This window comes from Pieris napi, chromosome 2 (assembly GCF_905475465.1).
Source record: "Pieris napi chromosome 2, ilPieNapi1.2, whole genome shotgun sequence".
NCBI lineage: Eukaryota > Metazoa > Arthropoda > Insecta > Lepidoptera > Pieridae > Pieris > Pieris napi.
Genome location: NC_062235.1, coordinates 13,469,737 through 13,495,463, shown reverse-complemented (window position 1 = coordinate 13,495,463; position 25,727 = coordinate 13,469,737). Strand labels below are relative to the sequence as shown.

The 25,727-nt window shown below is 32.7% G+C and overlaps 1 protein-coding gene and 2 long non-coding RNA genes across 3 annotated transcripts; 2 read left to right on the top strand and 1 right to left on the bottom strand.

Moving 5' to 3' along the window:
* Positions 1 to 2,200: 2,200 nt before the first annotated feature.
* LOC125062519 lies at positions 2,201 to 2,990 on the top strand. Its single transcript, XR_007119284.1, has 2 exons — positions 2,201 to 2,336; positions 2,878 to 2,990. It is a non-coding gene; the product is annotated as an uncharacterized LOC125062519 (long non-coding RNA).
* Positions 2,991 to 8,527: 5,537 nt separating this feature from the next.
* Positions 8,528 to 10,078, top strand: LOC125062514. Its single transcript, XR_007119280.1, has 2 exons — positions 8,528 to 9,714; positions 9,960 to 10,078. It is a non-coding gene; the product is annotated as an uncharacterized LOC125062514 (long non-coding RNA).
* Positions 10,079 to 13,926: 3,848 nt separating this feature from the next.
* Positions 13,927 to 14,548, bottom strand: LOC125060125. Its single transcript, XM_047664867.1, has 2 exons — positions 14,373 to 14,548; positions 13,927 to 14,082 (listed from the first exon to the last, which is right to left on the bottom strand). The coding sequence occupies exons 1-2, from the start codon at positions 14,487 to 14,489 to the stop codon at positions 14,002 to 14,004; spliced, it is 198 nt and encodes a 65-aa protein (XP_047520823.1). The 5' UTR covers positions 14,490 to 14,548; the 3' UTR covers positions 13,927 to 14,001.
* Positions 14,549 to 25,727: the final 11,179 nt, after the last annotated feature.

Here is a 25,727-nt window from a genome sequence, read left to right as displayed (position 1 = left end):
GTGTGGATTGCATCATCCTTCACAATTGTCAATGGTCAATTGTCAAAAGTTCATGGAGCCGGGAGGACTTAAACGCCTTAACCTCATAGGCATGAGGCAAGATTGTACGACAAAGAAAATGACAGTTCGTGTCGAAAATTTTTCATATAAATTTAGTTTTCGACTTTTATATAATATGTATACTACTATCTTGACTAAACCCCCCAGGACGCAACCGGGGCAGAGTTTTTTTCACGAATTCCTAAAAAAAATTTATCAAAAGAAATAAATAAATTATAATTCAGCGGCTAAGAAGACAACTTTTTTTTTGCAATTTATAGGGATCAATATTTTTTTTATATTCATTGTATTATTTTCATATTATTCTAAGAACTTTGTTTTTTAGGTAGTTTAATAACGGAACTGCTGATCATAATAAAGTTTTGCGGAAAGGTCTTGTATTAGTATACTATGTATTGTTATTCTCTTTCTTTTCTTTACTAGTTGGTGTTGGAATTCATGGTGGGATGAAAAAATAATAAAATTTGCGCCTACAATAAAATGTATAGCAATGCTACGTTACGACCATATTGCTTTGAAGTTGTGTAAGGATTGTATATTATCGCTTCTAAAGTCAATAAACTCGTTTTAGGCTCTGGTTATGATTATATGTCAGAATATTTTTAATTTAACAGCTTTAGAAACAAGATTTACTTACTACGATTTTAATTGCGATTCTAGATTACGGGCATAGGTTTGCACTTGAGCAATTAACTCTACATATTTCAACCCAATGTAAACCTCATTTACAGTGATAGTGGCTTCCAAAAGATTAATTTCAAAGCTCCTAAAAATTTTTAATAATAAAAACGAGCTGGTTACATTGCAGATGTTATTAATAACGAAATATAATTTTTTTTCATATTCTGTAGTAAAGTATTTAAAATTATTGCAAGAATACATTGTATTGCAATAATACTATATATTACTAAACTAATTAAATTCGAATAAAAAATCAACGTGTAATATAATTGTTATATTAAGAAATATTTTATGTTAACGTTAATTATTGTAGTATTTTTTATTTCATTACCATATCTCCTCAGTCAAAATAATTAGTTTTTGTTTGAAATAGTAATTTGTTTACTGTGAGTTATCAAATTTACATAAATTTTTATAAAGATTTCAAACTCTTAGAGACAAATATTTTGGAATTTTTTGTACAAATATGGTGATTTAGGTTTTGCGGCCTATTAAGAATTGTGTTCTTCAAATAATGGATAACGTTGAAAGGGCTCTTGGTCGTAAAAGTTTTACAAAAACTTAATTGAATTAAATACTTTAACACTTGATTTTACCTTCTTAGCGTCAATCATTTAAGAACAAAGGCTGCTGACGTCATTGAAGAACGTTTAATATTTGTATAATGCCAACGTCGTGTTTTCACGTTTTATTAGCCCGTAAATAATTCACGAATCACGAAAATTTACTTGCAAAGGCAGTTTTACACAATCTGCAGTAGGAATATTCCAGTTGAATTAACAGTAAGAAATCGGATCTGGCATAATTTAGTCTTTAGTTACTTACACTTCACTGCCGATCAGAAACCATTGGTTAAACAAGAAAATGGAAGACTCATAAGCGTTTCTTTATTTAAACTTATTAATTACTTTAACAAACAAGGAAAGCGTAACTTAGGTGGATTTTATTCTCTGTACTTCAAATAATTACAACTTAAATTTAATTCCATATTTCTTTACGCAACATTATTAAGTCAAGCTAACAGTCTTTTTAAATATATATAGACATAACATTTATTACTAACAAAAACACACACACGCACACATAATAACAATAATAAAAGAAAAAAAAGAAAAAAATATTATGAGAGATAACATTTTTTTTCCCTTTTCCCTTAAAGAACAAGGTTCGTTTTAAGTGTGTAATGCGTGTGTGCTGTGGTCGTAATTGGCCCTGGCTCAGCATTATGCTGAGGAGCATACTGTTCCACAGCGCTGGTCATTCTGCCAGAGACCACAGCAGCTAGGTTGCGCCTCAGTCGCAAAAAAAAGAAAAATAATGTAATAATACTTAGTAGAAAATAATAATAATAGTAAAAGGTAAAAGTTAAGATAAATTATACACTTATAATATTTGTTGGCAAAAAAACATGTGCAATCTGCCCTTTATATCCCTGCATTTATATTTAAAAGAATTAGATTATAATTGTAGTTAACTACATATTTACAATGAAATTGGCAGGTTTCTTCTTCATATTGGTGGCTATTTTAGCCTTTTTTGTTGGTAATGGGGATTGTTCACTTGGACAAGCAGTAAAAACTGGCGTTAATGTTATTGTAAGTTTTGTAAATATATAATTTAATTAATAATATTTTTTTCATTTATGTAAAAATAAATAAACAAATCAGTGGCGCTACAACTCTTGAGGCCTGGGACTCAGATTTATGAATCTGTTTCATAATCATTTTTCAATCTTTTTAAAAAATAGGCAAGTAGGTGATCAGCCTCCTGTGCTTGACACACGACGTCGACTTTTTGGGTCTAAACTCTAAGACATGTCGGTTTCCTCATGATGTTTTTCTTCACCGTTCGAGCGAATGTTAAATGCGCACATAGAAAGAAAGTCCATTGGTGCACAGCCGGGGATCGAATCTCCGACCTCAGGGATAAGAGTCGCACGCTGAAGCAACTTTATATACTATATCTTAAAACATAATTTATAGATTACTTTTATTGAATTTAAATTAAATTAGCAATGTTTTTTTTTATATAAAAATTATTTTCTTTAAGTAGGTATATTATTTCGAAAAATTTATATGGTTAAATGGAATTGGCAATCCCTCTAATCTTGAAATCATTCTCAAACTTTCGTTGTAGAAAGGTGCCGCCGGTGTCGCCAGTGCTGCTGGGACTGCTCACGAAATATATGAAGGTGTGAAGAACCATTGAACATGTATTATGTTTCTTTTCTAAAAATATAATTGCGAAAATTAAGCGTTTTATTTACAAAGACAAACCTATTTTATTTATATCGATATTTCACGTCTTCGGTCACGTGTGACGTCTTACATAAGATTCGACCCAAAACCTTCGGCTTCTCAGTGCTTTATTATTAAAGCGTAATTAAAATTAAATTTTTCGTTCTCGCTGTAATGTTTCTAAGTAATGTAAATAAGTCAGTAAGTAATAAGCTTATTATTCAAAGTCATAAAGTTCATTTTTTATTTTGTTTTCACGTTTTAAATTTATAAACGCCTGCGGGCCTGTAATAGCAAATATTTATATCGTGTCTATTTCTTCAAAGATCGCAATTAAATGCATCGTAATTCTTAAGTCTCTGGGTACCACGTACTTCCACTCCGACATCGATGTAAACAGTCTAAACGCCTATTTTACTTCTCGTTCTACTTCAAATATTCTGGACTTTACTACACTCGAGTATTTGTCATATCTTCCTCGTCCCATCTTTTTCTATCGTTTAATTTTCTAGTCGAGAACAGTATTTCGTCTATTTCTTTTATGCTGTTGGCTCGTCGGGCTATCTTACATATTATCACTCTTATTCATCCTGTAATCACACATATTCTTAATTTTTCAATTTCTTCCGGTGATTTTTCCACTTGATGTAAGGATGGATTTATCATCCTCATTCCTAAAAAGGCTTATCCAACAATTTTTTCTGATTTTCGACCCATCTCGATTCTGCCTTTTCTATCCAAGGTCCTTGACGGCCTTATACATGAGCAACATCAAATGTATCAAAATCACACGTCGTTTTATTGAGAATGTTTTAACCGTTACTTATTGGATCTAGTATTCTGAAATTCTTTATTGATCTGATATATTGTGTAAATATACACATTTACAATCTGCAGCTACCGGGCTAAGTGTGCCAAAGAAGTTTTTACCACCGCTAAGCATATATTATGCGTCATCTCGACTAGGTAAGGAAGAATCCTCGCTTTAGGTTCGAGCAAGAGTACACTTTCGTTGGTCCTCTCGAATATTTATGAAGAGTGTCTTGCTGACCACGACTGTTGTAAAGCACTGACACGTCGAGCTCTCTAAATAATGTAATTAAACAAGTTTTTGGAGTTTACTCCTTAAAAAACGATTTGAGTTATAAGGCCCGGTACGGAAATTTTATGAGGAGTAAAATCAAGTGTAACACGAAAAGTTGAGGCGTTATGTGTAACACGAAAAGTTCAGGCGTTATGTAGAAAGAGACAAACATATAGAGTTTACTCCTTAAGAAACGATTTGAGTTATAAGGCCCGGTACGGAAATTTTATGAGGAGTAAAATCAAGTGTAATACGAAAAGTTGAGGCGTTATGTAGAAAGAGACAAACATATATATCTGTAGGATTGAACGTGTAAAAGAATGAGATTCACGTTTTGACAGCCACGTTACAACATTGTCAGTGTTTCTTACCACCTTTAGTATGAAAATATGGTCGACAGCCACAGAACATTATCGCCATTTTATCGTTCGTAAGGAATAAACTCCAATCGTGCGTCGTAGCTGACACACACACACTTTTTTTTTACGTATATATAGACATCTCATATATCCATATGGCACCAAAACAAAAAATTCGTTTCGATCTCTCAGTTTTTAATTAATTATAAAATAAATGTTAAATACGCACATAGACTTTCTTTCTATGTGCGCATTTAACATTCGCTCTAAGGGTCAATTTATACTAGCCCAGAGCCGAAGCGCATCGAAACGTCAAATTCTTCACAACTAAAGCGAAGCCGTACGAATGCAAAGGTTAACAAATGATCATGAAACAGATACAGAAATCTGAGGCCTAGACCTAAAAAGGTTGTAGCGCCACTGATTTCTTTTTATTATAAAATAAATTTACATAAAATAAACTACAATATATAATAATAAGTGAAGCCTATTTTAATTCATTTTTTTAAGTTTATCGCTCTATCTCGTAAACTAAAATTTGTAACTTTTTCTTCTCCATGCTACGTCTTTGATGTAAGCACTGGCAGTAAATATACAGTAATATAATATATACTGTATATAATCATATGTAATAATAGCGAAGATGAGAGACAAAATATGGAAGAATTTGAAGGATGCCTTCACTCTATCGGAGGTCGTGTATAGTAATATTAAATATAATAACATAAACTGAATGTAATTCTTATTATACGAATATAGGCTATTTTTATTTAATTTATTTTAAGTTATATAGTTTTTGAATACCTTTTTTATACCTCCATTAACCATATTTTGATTGATTCTTCTAACTTTTGGCCAAATATCTCTATTTGCAGACCCTTTCTGCGACTATTTCGGATGCCCATTGTTAATTTATGTTAAAGCTTTTGACCGGTTCGATACCCAGGTTTAGTCAACCTAATTTAGAACCCTTTATATTAAAAAAACCGTTTCCTCAAGGTGCCAATTGATATTGTATTGCATACAATTGGTACACATTATACAGATTAATCATTAATTACACATGTGGTTGTTATCTCCTGTTTGGTTAATCGTCACGCGGGTCGGCTTCTCGTGTGATAACAAGTTCAAGAGCTGCTGATATTTTCAATAAATTAAAAAACCTTACTCACGGCGTAAAACTATACAGGTTGTGTTCTATGTATCAAGTAACATGCGTGTATACCCAATACACGCATGTTACTTGAAATAAAAAAAGGCCATAGGCCCGGCAACACACACGCTCCTGGCGTAGGTGTCTATGGGTGACGCACTTTATTCCAAGCGATTTGCTCGTTTGTCCCATAAAAAAATTCAAAATTAAATTTTACAACTTATTTTTAGTTTTAGCTAGTGTCGGTTAAATCACAGTGCGTCGAGTTGTGTAAAATGTGTAATAATTTTGAGTACTAAAGTTATTATTTAAATCTTAATAATTACAAGGTACATTTTAAATCTTAAATTATGCTATTTATAAAAAAGACATTCAAACAAATTCTCTGCTATATACTTTAATTTAACTCATATACTACTTTAGGATGGCCGGTACTTCGGGATACGGTGAGTCCCCTTCAAAGACACAGTACAAAGAAAACTAAGATAAACTCATTTATATAAGCACTGGGCAGTTGGCACTTCATTCAGGCAATCTATTTCCCACTGCGATAATGGATTTCAGAAAAATATTTCTCTTAATTGTTCTAAGTGTCTTCGCCATATTTGGCTGTGAAGCTAGACCCGGGAAAATACCGCCAGCTGTTATCAAAAAAGGCGCGAAACTTGTCGTAAGTATTTTGTTTATTTAAAAAATAAATATAATTGTATTATTAATAATCATATTTAATTTATTTATTAATATGTGGACCAGCAGCTACTTCCAAATATTTTTATTTAATGCTCAGTTAAAAATCAGCTCAGGTGTTTTAAACTTGAGCAGGCTTCAGCGTGCGAACCTTATCCCTGAGGTCGTAGGTTCGATCTCCGACTGTGCACTAATGGACTTTCTTTCTATGTGCTCATTTAATACTCGCTCGTACGCTGTCGACGTCGACGGTCAGGACCGGAAGGCTTATCACATACTTGCCTATCCGATTGACAATTGATCATGAAACATATACAGAAATCTGAGGCCCAGACCTAAAAAGGTTGTAGCGCCGCCATTTTTTTTTAATTTGTCCAAAAAGATCTGTAGAAGTTAATTACATAAATGTCTTAAGTTTAAGGTATATATAACCAACTTATGAATTTCGTGTATGAAATTATTAGGGTAATAAATCATTGGCTTTAGACACACCACATTGGAGGCTGTACATATTATACGTACATGAAATACACCTTCCGTCTGAACTTTGCGTAATTTAACTTATGTATTATGTTTGCCGTTATTATTTATATGTTATATATTGAGCGTTTTTAAGGCAGTTTTTGCCGCACACAACTACTATGTAGAACTAGAAGTATTTCCGAACCAATTCGACTAAGGGTCCTTTAGAAAAGATCGAACCAATTCTTAAAAGGCCAAAAACGCGAGCTCTCTTGCATTGAGAGTGTCCATGGGCGGCGGTAAAAAAAGCTGGTTGAGAGTTCCACGCTGAATCCTGATATTGCTCTAATAATAATAAAAAATATACTATAAAGTCTAGCTATCTATGGCAAAGGGAATTAATACCTTTAGGCATCTCTGCCTGGTTTTGATCTTCCCAAAATTTAATAGTGAGACTTTTCTATAAGATATTAAAACCAAATTGTAATTCGATATAGGCAATAACAGATACTAATAAAAATATTGAAACTGCGCTGCATAAGTCTACAATTAGCAACCGAGGTTTTATTTTTCTTTACTTCTCTCATTACCACATTACGTTGAGTACTAACAAGCCGTAATGGTAGGAGCTTTGTTCACTTCGAGGAAAGCTGTTACGCCAAGAAATCCTATATTTATATGATTATTGGTTGTCTTAGTACAGCTTGTCACATGTTTAGGCGTTCTGTACGGAGTTTAGACAATTGTGCAAAAGTCCTCATGATAGATGTTACTGGCCTTTACACAAAATTACTAAAGCGCAAATTCGGCCCCACATGGAGTACTGCTCTCACCTCTGGGCGGGGGCTCCCCAGTACCAGCTCCTTCCACTTGACCGTATACAACGCAGAGCGGTTCGAATCGTCGACGACCAATCCCTCTCCGAGCGGCTTGATCCTTTGGCGTTGCGTAGAGATGTGGGGTCACTCTGCATCTTCTATCGCATTTACCATGGAGAGTGTTCAGAGGAGTTGTTCGGATTAATACCTGCAGCTGAATTTCATCATCGGACGTCGAGACAGAATACGAAATTCCACCCGTATCACCTCGACGTCCGCCGTTCCACAACTGAGCGTTTTTCAAGGCAGTTTTTGCCGCGCACCACCACTATGTGGAACCAGCTGCCCACTGAAGTATTTCCGAACCAATTCGACTTAGGGTCCTTCAAGAAAAGAGCGTACCAATTCTTAAAAGGCCGGCAACGCACTCGCGAGCCCTCTGGCATTGAGAGTGTCCATGGGCGGCGGTATCACTTAACATCAGGTGAGCCTCCTGCCCGTTTGCCCCCCGTTATATAAAAAAAAAAAAAAAAAAAACTAAAGACTTGACACGCTATGAAATAAAATTTAAACATGATTACAGAATTATATGGATACAAACACAAGTATCTGAAAGTGGTCTTTACCCTAAGTTAGAATTCCTGTTTATCACGATATGGTTTAGAGAAAATCGTGTATCAACTACGTAATACACTGACCTCACTCTCCTTTCTTTGAAGTCGGTTATAAATATAGGATCATATAACAAAGAAATAATCTTATATAGAATGAATAGCATAATAAAATCTAAAATTTCTTATTCTTTCCATCTTTTCAGGGTGATGGACTCAAAGCATTGAACGTGGCGAGCACGGTACACGATATCTATAGCGCACTTCATCACAAGAAGAAAAAACATTAATATATTTTAGAAAAAAAGTAATATATTATAACGCATTCAACTTAGACGACAGTATTTTTTTTGCTTCCAATAAATTTTATTTTTATTTAAACATTTGTTTTTATTCAAATCATTGAGTTACAAATACAAAAAATCAATCAATATATATTATTCAATATATTGACTATAGTACATACATACAGTTATAATTTGTTGTTCAGTCTTAACCCTTCATTAATTATTTCCTAATTAAAATCCGATTGAAACTATAATTACAATGAATTCCCCGAACCATAAATAACTTATTAACTTACTAAAATATAGTTATTATTAGTGGCACGTGCTGTCAAATGTGAAATCCCAACTCAATCTAATGAATAATTTATATCTAATAACGGATAAATATAAAACTTAACATGTACGCGTTGAAACATTTTTCCTCCATGCAGGTGAAGAGGAAAAATATATAGGAAACCTAAAGTCTTCTAGACTAACCGTTGTTCCCCACTGGATTGCCATATGTATTCTTATTAAACTATTCAAGGGAATTTAGTGCAGTTTTGCAGTACAGACAACACGTATTAAACAAAGTTACCTGTTTTAGTAACTGCGCTTTTTTGTTTTTACGGGCAATAGTAATTTTTTGAAATTACTAAGTCAAGTATTGTGGTTGAGTGTGGTTTTTATGTTAAAAGTATTAACGTATTGAATAATTTACAATGAGTTTGTTATCAATCTATATCCAGAAGGAATGAACTTGTGTACGGTACTTATGTAGGTCCTTTTCCTGAGAAACTTATTTTAAAAGAGTACAGAGAGTTTTTAACGCCGGCTTTTTCTCTTGGCCTACACCCTCTGTTTTCTTTGCCGATGAGTAGGGATGTCTACCGATACTTATTTAATGACGTGGAATAAATAATACCTGTATCGTATTCCATAGTAAAAAAAAATATTTTTTAACAAGAGAAACATTTGGTAAGCACAGAGGAGGTTGATCTTTCAGCTTGAATATTAATCATGACGCATTTGACAAGAATCTTAAAATTTTTAGTCACTTAAAATTGATACATGAGGAGGGGTTTTCCTGTTAGATTTTCCTGTTATAAAAGGCTTGCGGCTTCTGTTTTATCCTCATTTTAATTTAGTCGCGACGAAATGAAGTATTTTCTTATATTTGTTTTGCTAGCATTAGCATTTAAAGATGTTTTTGGTGGCGCGTTTTTGATTCCTGGGATAGACCCAGCTAGTACAACAACAAAAAAGCCTTGGACTACTAAGATTAAAAATGGATTGGTAAGTTGGTGATAAGCCCAAAATCAGGTTTGGTACATGGGCAGATAGATTTCTTTGATCATTATCATCTTAGTCGTGTCAAATAATAAATAATTAATATCTAAGCCAATACATCAATATCAAGGTCAATTCTATTAAAAATATTTTATTTTTCATTATTTAATTTGATAATATAGGAAAAGTTGTTCATATTTATATGAATAAATAAATTAGAGTTACTTTCAAAAAGCTTAATTTTTTTACAGGATACATTCTTCCAAGGAGCCGCAGCAGCGAGTGTTTTACAACAAGCTATTCAAAATGGAAAAAGCTCCAAACAGCATAATACTGATTCTAAAGCTCATTAAATAAATAATTAATATTATTTACAGTTTCATTATTATTACGTTCTCAAATCTATATTAATAATAGATAAAACATTCATTTATTTGTATTCTGTATTTGCGCTAGTAAGATGACATTAGCTGGTATTAGATACTTGTTCTATTTGATATTTTATTACTTCAAGAAAGTGGCTATTTGTATAGCTATTTTTTACCTGCTCATTCATGTCGAAACATAATCAATTACTTCCTAATAAATTTATAAGAGTAATAGCTTCTTAGGTAATTCATAAAGGTTTAAATACCTTACGATCACCATACCTAACGTCAGTTGGTCGAAGTTGATATCGGTGGAGAAGACAACAGTATGTGGAACAAAGAGCATTCGCCAAATGTGAGCCTGGACAGGAACGTCATAATTAGCTGTTAAATTTTGCATTTTTAGCCGTTACGTATTTCTAGGGTTATATATAATAAACATACATACAAAATAACATCTTCAACCTTTTATATAATATTAGTTTAGATAATTATATACTAATAGGTGCTGAATTGTATTTTTATATAAATAAAATACTAAATCCAGTAGCGCTACAAAATCATGGCCTCAGATTTCTTTATCTGTTTCGTGATATTCCTTAATAGGCAATTAGCCGATCAGCCCTCTGTGCCTGACACAAGCCGTCGAGTTTTGCCGACATGACTTATCTGAAGTAAGTCGGTGTTTGTATGCCCCGTGTATGTTACTTTATTATTATTACATTACATTACATATGTCATAAGGCAAGTAATAGTTGTAGTTCCGTGTACATCAAAACTTGGTGATTAAAAAGAGTAGCGGAGAGTTTCTAGCCAGTTCTTCTCGTCCGGTTAACGCCCTTAATTTGGAAAGTGATTGTAGTAAATATAAATTAAACGTTAAATATTATTTTTTTCAAATCAAGATTAAATATATTAAAATGTGATTTGTTACCCTCCACACTCGGAGCATACGAGGGTTTACAAAAAAAAGGTTGTATACCAATAGTTTGTTTTCTCTGAGCGCAATTAGCGAAGGAAAAATACCTAAAAAAATCAGCTTGTCTTATTATTAATAATGCTTAACATATACTGTATTATATGAAACGGGTTATAGCTAGGGAATGCAATCCCGATCCCGCGGGATCCTGATCTCGCGAGATCCCGTGTAATTTTTCGGGATCAATCCCGAAGCACAATATGACGAGATCCCGTTCGAGATTGTCGGGATTGGGAGATACTGATTTAGTTAGTGCAGAACATACGTTGCGTTTAATGATTCGAAAGCTAGAAGACCTAAAAACTACTCTGTCAGAAAAGTTGATCTCTTCGATGAAAAATCCCGAAAATTTTCAAGATGATTTGGAGCAATGGAAAGGTAACGAGACTTTCCAATTGCCAAGCAACATAGACATTTTAGGGTCAGTAATAAAAAAAGAAATTGATTTATTTGAGTGTGGAGGAACAAGGGGGCGATTTTTGCAGTTTACATAATAAAATTGCTTATTCACGCTGTTGCCAACCAGTGATGAGTTGGAGAGAGCATTCTCAGCATCTGGACATCGCAACGAACATTAGATGCCGGTTATCAGATAGCATTCTTGATACACTTTTTTTAAAGAAGTAACTTTCAAAATTAACTACTTTTTAATCTCCTTAAACTATATCTACTTTTGTTTTGATTATGTTTATGTTTGTAAAACTGTTAATTATTAATTTAGCCTTGGTTTTCTTTCAAATAATTAACGTCATTATCACAAAGAAGCAGTTTTCATCGTATTCAGTCATGTAAAATTCAATTTTTTTTAAACTGGACGAGATCCCGAAAATCTCGGGATCCCGCTGGATTGATATTTTTAATCCCGCGGGATCTCGAATTTACGATCTCGAGTCGGGATTGCATTCCCTAGTTATAGCACTATTAAGTTGCATCATAAAATCTACTCAGAACCATGTCGCCCAACTATTACGTGTTAAGCAAAATTTTAAGTATTTTACCAGTGATAAAAATGATGATAAATCTGGAGGGTCGTAAAAGTTGCACAATTACTCGGTAAATGAGTTTTTAAATAAAGATTTGAGACACCCCTAAAGTTTGTGTCCCAACGTATTAAGATAATTTCGATGGGAGTTATTCAAATTTCTGTTAACAAATTTCGATCAAATGTTAAATCATTTGTAAACATAATGAATTTATGCTATAAGTACGAACAGCATCTGCTTATGGTCTAATGATAATTTTGCTTAGCACAGATTTCGATCAGACTTGAATCTAAGTCAGAATAATAATTATTATAATTATTAGGAACAGCAGGGCTGAATAAATAGGTGCTGCTTACTCCCCAAGCCGGCTGGTCCCCGTGGGGGAAAGAGACCATAACCCTCTAGAATAAAAACAAAAAAATGTAAAGCATGGAGTAAACTAGAATAGGCTCTTACCCTACATGGGGTTCCAATAACATAGTTTTAAATGAATAGTTATAAGATAAAAATGTTATTTAAGGTATTTGGAAATAAATGGGCTTTATTAGTATTATTTATATATTATTATTATTAATTAATGCCGATTTTTTTATCTACTATGAATATAATTTTGATGGATTGATTGAACAAAAATCCAGAGATCTGTAATAAATTAATGTAACATTACAGACGAATACAAAAGTTAAACCTATATTAAGGTATGATATTTACTATAATTTAAAACCTAATTATAAACCAATTAGCCAAATAAAAGCTTTCATACATGCAAAAGGTATAATTTATAAATTGTATCTCGAGGATAAAACTTTATAATTAGGTATATTTATTAATAACTCAGTTTATGCATCTATATTTTTTACAGTTTCTCAATTCAGTGCTGTTTCTGTTTTGGTAACGAAACAATTACATAGTTGAAACTAGCACGTCTTAGATTAGAAAATCGACATATCATGCACAAAGTGGAACATTGCCGTAAAAAAGCAACGTAAGGCCGTTTCTCCACTGCTCCGGTCCGGCAAACGTTAATTACCGATCCGATTTAGAAACTCACAACAGTACTTACGTGCTTCTCCACTACTCCGGCATCCGGTTTTTAACGATCCGATAACTTGCTAGATCGGAACGCGGTGTTTTATCGGTCCAAGTATATCCAAGAGGTTATAAATTATTATTCATAGGTTTATTTATTTATAGTTATATTATATCATAAAGTATTAGTGAACTATTTATTAAGTAGATTATAATATTTCAAGATAGACAATATAAAAAAAGTAATAAACTAGCCAGGCAATAAAATATTCAGAATTTAGAACGTTTTATTAATAAAATAAAGTATGTATATGGGTTTTAGTTAATATCAGTGTTGCATGATAAATATACAAGTATCGGATATAGTGGAGAAGCGCAGTCCGGCTTTCCGATATTTTTTTAATGACTCATTCCGGCTTCCGACGCCGGACCGGAGCAGTGCAGAAAGGGCCTTACAGATGTAGAATTGTAAAATCGATACCTATGTATATCAACCACAAAATGTGGGAATTATGCTTCATTAAGGGTGAGATCTATAGTGCGCACTTAGACTTTGCTCAGACTTAACTACAAGCATTCTTTACTTTTTTAAAGGATAATAAAGAAGGTATTGCATGAAATGAAACATCAATTTCTGTCTTAGCTTGAGCTTAGCTTAATCTCACCGTTAAAATGTCTATAAATATACTAAATCATAGTTTTACCTTAGTGTTTTTCGTAAGTAAAGTCTGAGCAAAGTCCAAGTGCGCACTATAGATCTCACCCTAAGAGTTATATTGAAACAGTCCATTTTTAATTAATGAATGCCAAATTTAATTATAAATAATATGCACAATAATTGAATGAATAAAAAGCTGTATGTATTGAAATATTTTATTTCGTACGCATATCAAATACTTATGAACAAAATTCTTATTTAATAAAATTTATTAAATTATCCTTGTCTTCTATTTTTTACTTGTTCGTACACTTCGTGTGCTGTGCCTGCTGCTCCAACGACACCGAGGCCTTTTCTCTGTAAATATATAAAAATATCAAATATTGTAAAAAAAATTTCTTAAATTCGTTACAAATGATTATGTCGACACTTGACAAAAAGGTTGATTCGATAATTTTACTTATTGGTATTTATTTTCGGGTGCATAAACAGTATCTAATGAAATGTTATAAAAATTTAAACGCCTATCTATACCTGCATAAATTTGCAATGTGAGACTTATTTATATAATGCTCTATTCATATATATTATTATGAAATTAAACATCGATAACGAACGTGCAGATTTTTTCTAAAACTATTACTTACAATAACTCTTCCGCCTTTTCTAATTGCGTCCACATTGACTTTGGGGTTTGCATCTGTGAATCCCGCGAACAAGGCAATCACCGCCAACACAAAAGTGAGCAAACTAAAAAAATTCATTTTAATAGATCAAACTTGGCACCTTCAATGTTGTTTGGATAATGATGGTCTGATGGTGATGCAAGTAGTATATATACGAAAAAGCTCGTGAGTTCGAGCACGTGGGTTTTACCATAGAATTTATTCTCAAAGCACGTGTTACGGGTTTGTTTATTGAGGAAAACTTACTTGTTCTCCCGATGCTTAAGGCATAGTTGTGGCAATAATTTTCCAGTTAAAACGCAATTAAAGTTAAACAATGCAATAGATTGAGGGTTACTTAGTTCTGGTATGTTGCGATTTAATGTACTGGAAACTTTTACCCCAACAAGTATGTTCTAAGAAAATTTCGGTTTTGTTTTGAAAATTCAAAAGTTCGGTTATAAATAATCTCTTCCAGATAACCCGTGCTAAGAGAGAGAGCTAAGAATAGCACAGAGAAGTGCAAAAAATATTTATAATGTTTTTATTTCGAGATTAAATTTGTTTTGTTGTCTAGTCTTTTCTCGGGATAGACTCATAGAGGATTTACTTTACGATCTTAGAATCTGCCCGCAGGCAATATTTTTTAATCAATGTAAAAAGAAAAGGTTAATAACATCGGAATATTTTTTTAATATTATCTGAAGACGAAGGTCTCAATTGAAAAATCCTTCTAATTATAACCTGACCTGATAGGAACTGGTCGGTGCTGAAATTTAAGACAGGGGCCTATGTAGTACACGTCATCAAGCCTAAAATTATGAAGGCACATCTGAAGACTTGGTATTACTTTTTTGAACAGTTTTATTATTTTGATGTCATAAACCACTCCTTTATTTATAAAATAGATATATAAAATTTAAATAAGAAAATTACAAAGAAACATAATATTTCTCTTAATTGGATGTACAGTCCTTTGATATCATTTGCATTTAATTTAGTTGCATATCTGTGTAATAATTGCACACGCATTTTTATTTTCCTTGATATAAAGTACTTATTTGTTTAATGAAATAGTTTAGATTTTTTAATCTTAGATTTAAAAATAATTGTCAGAAAAGAAATTAATAATGTAATTCAATGCTACCTGCCGTCTTAGTGGAATAATCGTTAATCGTAAACTGTCCTCAGTTCGATCCTAGGTGAATCAATGTTACTTGTTACATATATTTTACACCAACCTATCACATTTCGCGGTTAAGGGGCACCAGACATTTAATTATCCTGAATCGTATAATTAACGTTTTTAAAAGAATGCTCTTGATAAATAAAAGTAAATTGGATATTCTATCGAGAAACAATAAAACTACATTCACGTTACAAAATGTTATTACTTTTGCAATATTGTTTATGAATTGTTACAAATTTAATGGCAATCGTACTGCGAATATAAAATTACATAAGAAACACTTTAAACGTTTCATTTTTAAAAGCTTTAGTAATGAAACTGCTATACATTTTTCAAAACTCCCAAATATAATTGTTTTAAAATGTTGCACACATACAAACAGTTATAAGAGAACATACGTCAAATGAAAACACATAAATATACAGTATTTAAAATATTTTCAACCTACATAGTAATAATAATAATTAAATATAAATAGAAAACTAAAACAAATTTAAAAAGTTTGGTCCCGGCGGCACTGTAGTTGTCCGGTTTTTACATTAAATTATTCGTAATTGCTACAAGTTGAAGAATTTTAATAAGCTTTATTTTATGTCGTAATGGTGGCCTGGTCTTTCAGCCACACACAAAGTCAAAGTCTTATGGGGAGTAAAATTTACTACTTTTAAAAGTAACTTCATTGATTGACTTTCATCCCTGAGGTCGTAGGTTTGAACAGCGGCTGTGCATCGCCATGACGCGAAACAGAAACAAACGCGAAGGCAGTACCATTACTTTTGATAGCGAAAAAATATGTTAACATATTTCATTTAATGACTAGTGGAAACGCGGTACCGCTTCTTTCCTCGTATTGTTGAGTTGGATCGTTGCCAGTGATTCAAAAGGATTTACAACACACAAGTCATTCAGTCTGGCAACAGTAACCAAAAGTGATTAGTGCATAAACATGTAACAAATAGTATTTATTAGAGACTTTATTAAAGACTTTTATTTTGTAACTACCTGGTGTCGCAGGGCGCATATTTTTATTTCATACTTCAACTTGCTGAACTATTCGTTCGCATTCATCTTTTAGGTACATTCTGGTTTCGGGGTGTGTTACTGTCGCTAAAACTTTTGTCGGAGAAATTCAAAAGAGGTCACAGATGTAGCTAACTCAAACTCAAACTCAAAATATCTTTATTCAAGTAGGTAACTAAGTACACTTTTGAATAGTCAAGTTAAATTAATCGTAAATTTACATTTACTACCAGTTCGCAAGTCAAGGGCGTAGAGCGGGTAAGAAGAACTGGCAAGAAACTTTCCGCCACTCTTTTTAATCGCCAAGTATTGTCATACAAATTGTTTGAACTGGAGCAATTCAATCCCAAGGATTAGGATCATTTAAGTAGTCCTCAAATTTATAAAAAGCTTTGTTGATTAATTTTCGTTTAACGAGGACTTTGAATTTATTTAGTGATAATTCTCTAATTGCGCTTGGGAGTTTGTTGTAAAAACGAATACAATTTCCATATAAGGAGTGATTTATCTTTTGGAGCCTGGTTGGTCGTACACTCAAATTAGTTCTATTTCGCGTATTATACTGGTGAAAGTCACCATTTGTTTTAAAATCGTTTATATTTTTTTGGACATACAACAAGGCTTCAAGAATATATTGACCAGATAGTGTCATAATATTTAATTCCTTAAACTTATTCCGTACCGACTCCCTCGGAGAAACACAACAAATACCCCGAACAGCCCGCTTATGCAGCACAAATATGGATTGAACCTCTGCAGCAGCACCCCACAATAAAATGCCGTACGACATAACGCTATGAAAGTAGCTATGATACACAATTTTAGCCGTGTCCTCATCAGTAAACTGTCGGATTTTCTTTACTGCATATGCTGCAGAGCTCAGCCTATTCGAAAGAGTCTCTATGTGTGGGCCCCATTGGAGTTTACTATCTATTGTTATGCCTAGAAAAACAGTTTTGTCAACAAAGTTTAGTTCACTGTCCTTAATTTTCAGGTTACCAATATCTCGCTTTAAGCTAGTAGTTGTAAATCTAATACATTTTGTTTTATTCTCATTAAGCAATAAGTTATTTACATTAAACCAGTTAACTATACGAGAGATAGAATTGTTTACATCGTCCAATAATACGTTATTCCTATTCACTTTAAATAGAAGTGAAGTGTCATCAGCAAACAATACCATCTCATGAACTTCGTTGACAAAGAATGGGAGGTCATTTATGTAAATCAGAAATAAGAAAGGCCCGAGAATCGATCCTTGGGGGACGCCCATTGATACCTGCGAACCCGGAGAGGTGACTCCATTGACATGAACTCTTTGGATCCTTCCCTTTAAATATGAATTCATCAGGCTGGAAGCTTTGCCATCAACGCCATAGTGTTGAAGCTTTCCAACGAGTATATCAGGATGAACACAGTCAAAGGCCTTTGACAGGTCACAAAAGACGCCGACTCCATCATATGATTCTTCCCAGGCGTTAAATATGTCCGAAATCAACTTCACACCGGCATCGATTGTGGAGCGACCCTTAGTGAAACCATACTGTTTATTATGTAAGAGTTTATTTTTATTAAAATGTAAAGAAAGCTGGTCTAGCATTATCTTTTCAAAAACTTTGCTCAACGCAGGGAGCACGGAAACAGGTCTGAAGTTTGACGGATCAGACTCACTACCTGCCTTGAACAACGGTGTAATCTTACTTAATTTCATTTCGTCCGGAAAGACTCCACAATCGATACAGCTGTTAAAAATTATAGACAATTCAGAGCTTATTACATTAATAACGGAATTTAAAATGACTGTTGACATACCCCATATATCTTTACTTTTTTTTAAATTAATAAGCTTAAAAGTTTTAACGATATCATTACAAGTTATATGTTTAAACTGAAATTTAATATTACATTCAGGTACACATTTTTCTAGCAATGAGATCGCAGCAGCAGGTGAAGAATCTAGGGACTTGGTCGTATTTAGTGGTACATTTGTAAAGAACTCTTCAAAAGAAGAAGCTACCTCTGGGTCAGATTTTATTAACTTCCCTTTAACTTTTAACATATAATCAGTTCGTTTGTCAGACGTTTTACCTGATTCTTCATTTATTATTTTCCAGGTAGCTTTTACTTTATCCATGCTATTTTTTATTTTTGAACTTAAATATTGAGACTTTGCAGTTTTGCAATCTTTTTTGAAATTATTTGAATACAACCTAACATATTCCCTAAATTCCACACTAGTGTTATATTGCATTTCGTCATAGATTTCATATAATTTTAACCTTTTCCTGTGTAACTCCTCATTTGCCCAGTCACAGAAACTTGTTTTCTCAGAGACCAATAAAGTCTTTTGAGTAAATACTTTCTTGAATTCATCAATAAATGATCCAAAAAAAGTATTGTATAAATTATTAGGGGATGAGTTGCCACACAGAAATGGCATTCTATAGACCAATGCTTCTCTAAATCTGTCCAAACGGTCATTTGTAATAGGAGTTATCACAATTTTCTTCTTTTTACATGTTTTTTGTTTCCTTAATTGGAATTCAAACCATTGACCAGTGTGATCAGATTTAAATCTATTGAAAATACAAACATTCATTATTATGTCACTATATATGTTATCTATACAAGTTGCGGTGCTAGCTGTTATTCTTGTGGGTGAATGAAATTGATTTATTAAATTGTATGAACGAAAAAGACTAAGTATGCGTACACTTGAATTAGAATGACAAAGTAAATTGACATTAAATTCCCCACACACAATTAGCCCTTTATTACACTTTACTAATTTACACAATATCTCCTCTAATACATTTTCAACATTATTATAGACAGCTGATGGAGGACAATATAGACATACAACAATGAATTGCTCCAGTTCCACACAGGAGATTTCAATAGTTAGTTCTACAGAGAGGCTGATAATATCCTTTCTTTCTTTGCATTTAAGTTTTTTACTTATTAGGATTAATGAGCCACCATGAATTGCATTTTCTCTGCAAAACACACTACCAACCCTGTGGTTACAAAAATTAAACAAAACTTCATATTTTTTTAGCCAGTGCTCTGTTATGCACAAAAAGTCTATTTTTTGACTATTCAAGAATAGTTCAATTTCTAATTCTTTATTTTTCATCCCCTGTATATTTTGATGAACCACAATAATTTTTTGGGAATGAATTTTATCACATAATATACTTACCTTATTATTGCAAGAGTGGTGCTCTGTTGTCCTATTATCTAATTAAATAAATATTATTTGGAATTTCTTCCAAGGTCTTATAATCTAATGCTTGCTCAATAGAAGCAAGGGGTCTAGCCAAATTCTTGGCTGTCATCTCTATAAAATATGATAGCGAAACAGCTATCTGTCTTTTTAAGAAAGCAGGTAGGTAATAATATCTACCCTTTGTAATAAAAAACTTTTTTGTATACCTATTGGTATCTATGACACAAAATTTATCATTATACATTGCCAATGTATGCAATGTTTGATTAAGAATATATCTTGTGTCATTTTCTTCCTTAGGAAAGCTTTGGCTATAGGGAAATGTAAACATAACAATCCTCTTAGAGTCTAAACAACAAAGTTTTTCATATAATACTAAAAGATCATGTTTATTTACATTTCCCCTGTTCCCTATAAAAATTATTAAATTATTACATTTATCATTGTTTTTGATTATATGATTTTTCACAATGTTTTTAAATGTGGCATTGGGATAGCAGCTATTTATATATGTTTGGCCGTCATTTAATTGTACAATAGTACCCATGTCCTTACCCATTTCATCGGAATACATTAAATTCCTTTCTTTTGCCTTAATTTTTTCCTTTAACTGAGTGTTTGTTGTGGTGTAGGTGAGGCTGTGAGTGTGTTGTGATGTCTGTGGTAATTGGAGGCTTTTATAATTGCAACCATAAGTTTTATTCTGTAATTGCTCATAACATTCTGCGGTGTAATTAGAAATTTGAAGCAGATCTTCCATTGCAGAAGAATATTTTTCTACCATACATTGTGATTCTTCAAATTTAGAAGTGAGACTGTTTGTAAGTTCTTGTAATTTTAAAATTTCTGTTTTTAAATCTAATGTGTCAGATTCATATTTTAATTTAGCATTTTCAGTTTCAATTAAATGCAAGTCAAGTTCATTTTGAAGTTTTGTGTTTTGAACTTTTAAATCCACACTGTTTACATTTCTATATTGTTTTACTAGCTTCTGTGTCTTTTTAATGTATTTATTAATTTTAATATATTTTCTTATTTTGTTTTTACCTAAACTTTTTACATGATGAGTTGGTGTAGAACCTGAATCATGGATTAATGTATTGTATAAAATGTTTGTGTGTGTATCTTTTACACTTTGTGAGACTGCCTCCAGGTTATTAATATATTGTTGAGCCTCCAATAGCTGTTTTTCAAGACTTCTTATGCGCTGCAAAGCAACTTCATACTCATTACCATAACTATCAAGTTTATTTAATTCCTGCTGAAGCATAACACACTGATCTTTAAGTGAATTATTTTCTTGAAATAGCAAGGACATTTCATTTTTGAGCTTTCGGTTGCCTTCCAGCACACTTAAGAATTCTTTTTCATTTTCTTCTCTTTCACTTGTTAACTGGGTACATAAATCCCTGCAAGACTGCAATTCAGTCAGTGCTAATTTAAGTTTAGACTCTTCTTGCAAAGCCAAGCCTCTGCGAGTCATCATATTGTATAATAGGGACTGTATGCAATGAACAAGCGAAAAAGGTATGTATATATATAACTGTTATGTGTGAGTGGTGGTGGTTGTACTATTTATTACCTATTAACATATAATGAAACCTAAATACACAAAATGTTCTTATTTTGTCAAGTAAATTATGTAGTATTAATTATTGTCTGGGCGAATGTTTTCGTCGTCGATTTTGCTTCCACTAGTTGTGAAGCAAAATGAGACATAAACCGTGCCAATGTGTGATGGACGTAGCTCCAAAAACTGAGCAGTATTTTATGATCGTATGTAGTCAGTAAATATAACTTAAATAGAACAAAATACTCCCCAGGTTTGACGATATTTTAAACTACGTTACCGTTAAGGCGTTAAGTTGACAGCCAGTTTTAGATCCCTGTTTTGCCAAGTTCTCGCGACAAAAAACACTGTATAATCACTTTATATTATACACAAATCTTATTTTTAACTATATTACCCTAATTTAACTAAATTTAAAGCCTTAAAATTATTATTTTTTAAAATTAAATGTAGAGGTTGTTTTCTTACAACCTACTACCAGAGTTGCCAGTCGCGAAATAATATAAAGTTATAAGAATTTATAGTCCAAGAGGTAGTGAACCCTGGGAGTAACGGTCTCCCTGTAAGGTTAGAAATTTGTATACTCACGATTTATGACATGCTAAAAGCAATAGCCATGACCTGGCAGGCGTCAGCCCTGCACGTCATCAGCCCCTTTATTTTTTGGACTGTTAAGTAAATTGAGTTTCAAAACTTGTTTCTGTAAATTTGAAAATTTAATAGGATAAAGTTTATTTATTGTACATCTTAAAAAAAAATTGACAGGCGATTACAATAAGCAGAAGTATATGACAGATCAATTAGAAAACGTAAAGTTGATGAGGTAAAATAAACTTTATCCTGTATACTTAAAATTTTTATATGTTTTCAAGTAAACGTCTCAGAGTAAATATGTACAATGCCAGGCGGTTTTGAACAGCATAAGACCTTGACAGGCGAGGGGACAGCTGCTAAGGGCGTGCAAATAAGAAATGTTACATGAACGCATACAGTAAATGCAATGTATTTTATTGGGTTTTATGCAATCTACATTATTGCTATCAATTAAGTTCCAACCGTTATTTTCAGGTGTAAGAATTGTTGGTTCTTTTAAATTACAATTTCGCCATATATTTGTAATGTAGGCAGTTCTCAATAATTGTTGATGTAGTTCACGTTTGCAGGGTGGTAAATTCGATGAATCATAGCTTACTACTTTGATTTACTTTTATTCAACGTAGTCTCTGTAAATCGTACAGTTTTTTCGTCAGTGTCTTCGTTACAAATCACACAAACCACGTGTTCCAATTCCATCTTGCACACTATATACTGAAATGTTAATATTAAGTACAACAATACACAATATCACTGCACAATTGATAATAATATTTAATTTAAAAAAAAACAAACTTTAGTTTGATTTTTTAAAAATTCGAAATCACTCAACATAAGAAATGTTATAGCTCAAAGCATCTTCACAAGTAAAAATCATTGGCACAACTGACGAAATTCTTCTCTGTACATTGTTGCTCGAGAGCAGGTATACGTCCCTTCGTATTAGATAAACGGTCTCACTCACACTATAGGCATTCACGCAACACCTCTCACTCGCACGCCCTTAACGCCTGACGCCTGTCAAGGTCTTATGCTGTTCAAAACCGCCTGGCATTGTACATATTTACTCTGAGACGTTTACTTGAAAACATATAAAAATTTTAAGTATACAGGATAAAGTTTATTTTACCTCATCAACTGTACGTTTTCTAATTGATCTGTCATATACTTCTGCTTATTGTAATCGCCTGTCAATTTTTTTTTAAGATGTACAATAAATAAACTTTATCCTATTAAATTTTCAAATTTACAGAAACAAGTTTTGAAACTCAATTTACTTAACAGTCCAAAAAATAAAGGGGCTGATGACGTGCAGGGCTGACGCCTGCCAGGTCATGGCTATTGCTCTTAGCATGTCATAAATCGTAAGTATACAAATTTCTAACCTTACAGGGAGACCGTTACTCCCAGGGTTCACTAGCTCTCCAGCTATTAAGATCTTGTAGCGTGATAAGCGAGCTACTGACTTTTTTTTCCACTATTGACTTGTCGATGATGACTTTGACGTTACATAATTTGTTACCGTCACCCCCTTTCAAACAATGCTCATCTAGAAGTACGTAAGAGTTTCACCTCATCGTTGTTGACATCCCCAGGTGCACTGTACGATTTGGTTCGTCGTTTCTTATAAAAACAGCAAAGGAATGTAACTCCTTGCCCCCTTCCATTTTCTAAGCAGCGGTTAAATAGGCATCTCCTGGACAGGCGTGCCCACCAATAGGCTACATCTCACTTAACATCAGGTGGGATCGTGACCCAACATCTGTTCTGTATTTTAATAGACGGAATTTTGGTCTTACTAATATCGACTTTACATACGAGGTACGTCCTATCTTCGTGGTGTTGCATACTAACGTAAGTACTGAAATCAAGCAGTATATAATAGACTAGGAGATTTACGGTATCGTGTTATAATTTTCCGTCGTCCACACCTATTACAGAGGCCACACATTGGTTATAAATTTTATAACTTGTTTCTTTCTTCTTAACAGTTTTTTGTTGTATGGCTTTGTTAGCGCGGCTTCAAATAAATAACTCCGGTTTTGAATTATAAAAGCCTTCTAACCTTTACTTGAGATAAGTAGCCAAATATACTTTCAAACAAGGTAAGCTTCCTCATTATTCGAGTATTAACTTTGAACATTTATTTTCATAAAGTTTAAGTTATGTTTACCCTAAATCTAAATATTACTAACCAAATTACCACTTTTTAGTAATTATTATGTTTTGTATTTTTCCATCTATAAACAATTTATGTTTTTATTTCCCCTTAAAGTACGCATTCGTTCTCTTAAACTGTAATATTGTGATTAAGAAAGAAAAGAGCGTATCAATTTTTGAAAGGTGAGCCTCCTGCCCATTTGCCTCCTATTACATAAAAAAAAACACACTTTATGAATGTACACGTTATAAAGTTATAATTAGACCAGCATTACGTGATTTAAACTTTAAGATTTCGGAATCCAATCTTCGACTGAAATGCTTTTAATGTACCGATTCAGCCAACACTTATACATATATAGATATATATATTAAAAACTGAAAAATCTCGACTGATCTGGTTTTCTTTTGTAATTTTATTTGATAATTATATATATATTATATAGTTACTTATACTAGTTAGTAATAGGCATACAAATTTATCAAGAGGTTGATGTATAATTTACTATAAAATAAGAGTAAAAAATACTTTAAATAAAGGCTTTTACTCCTAAGGTTGTCCTGATATCACCTATAGTGTATATATATAAATCTGTCCAATAAAAGTAATATCGGAAGATAGGTAAACATTAACTTACATAGGGAAAAGGAAACTTTTACGAAACTTCCTGTTTCTGTCACAGTCATTCTACTTTCGATAACAAATCCATTTAGTATTGATTTAAAAACTTTTTACGATAAGTTAATGTAAACTGTGAGCTTTGAATTTCTCTGTACCGAACAGACAAGTCTTTAGTTTTTAAATAATACATAAAAGTAAATGAGTCAGTTAAAATAGAGTATATATCGTTCGATGATATGATTGATTACTTTATCATGGAGCCTGTGGATGAAACGTTATACTTATTATATAATACCTAATAGAATTAGGTTGATTGTCCCAACCCTCCACCAAACAAAGTGTACCCTCTAGATACCCCAGGCATCCCTTCATCCCTATTGTCCTTACAGAAGAACGCATTTTGGCCAAGACTCAACGATATTCAGATTGAGCAGCAATCGAGCTGTGGCTTAATTTTCGTTTACTTTTTATAATTTATGAATCGAAGTTGTTTTTTGTATGCACATAAATGCTTGAAACATATAATCTTGTATTGTATTTCTTTATGTACCAGTCTGCCGAGCGTTGGCAAGCCTTTGTAAATGAAAAAATTGACAATATCTTAGTCATGCCAGTGCGAAATTAAAACCAATTACCTAGGTACAAGGTACAATCTGATCATAGGTAGAAATTCTTAGCTACTCGCCCAATTTAGCCTTATCGTAATAGAAAATGACAATTTACATCAAACACCAAATACATTTTACGATGTGACGTGACTGAATTATTGTTAGGCATTTTTTAAGCTGGTCATTTTAATACAATTTAGATTCTGCAATGGAGTTACTATGATATTCATCATAAATATTGATGTTCTCATTCTGTCCCTTTCTTTCTGTATTTATAGTATATGGAATTAAGAACTATTTTAATGTACATGTGAAAAAGATAAACGTTTTATCAGGGTTATAAAC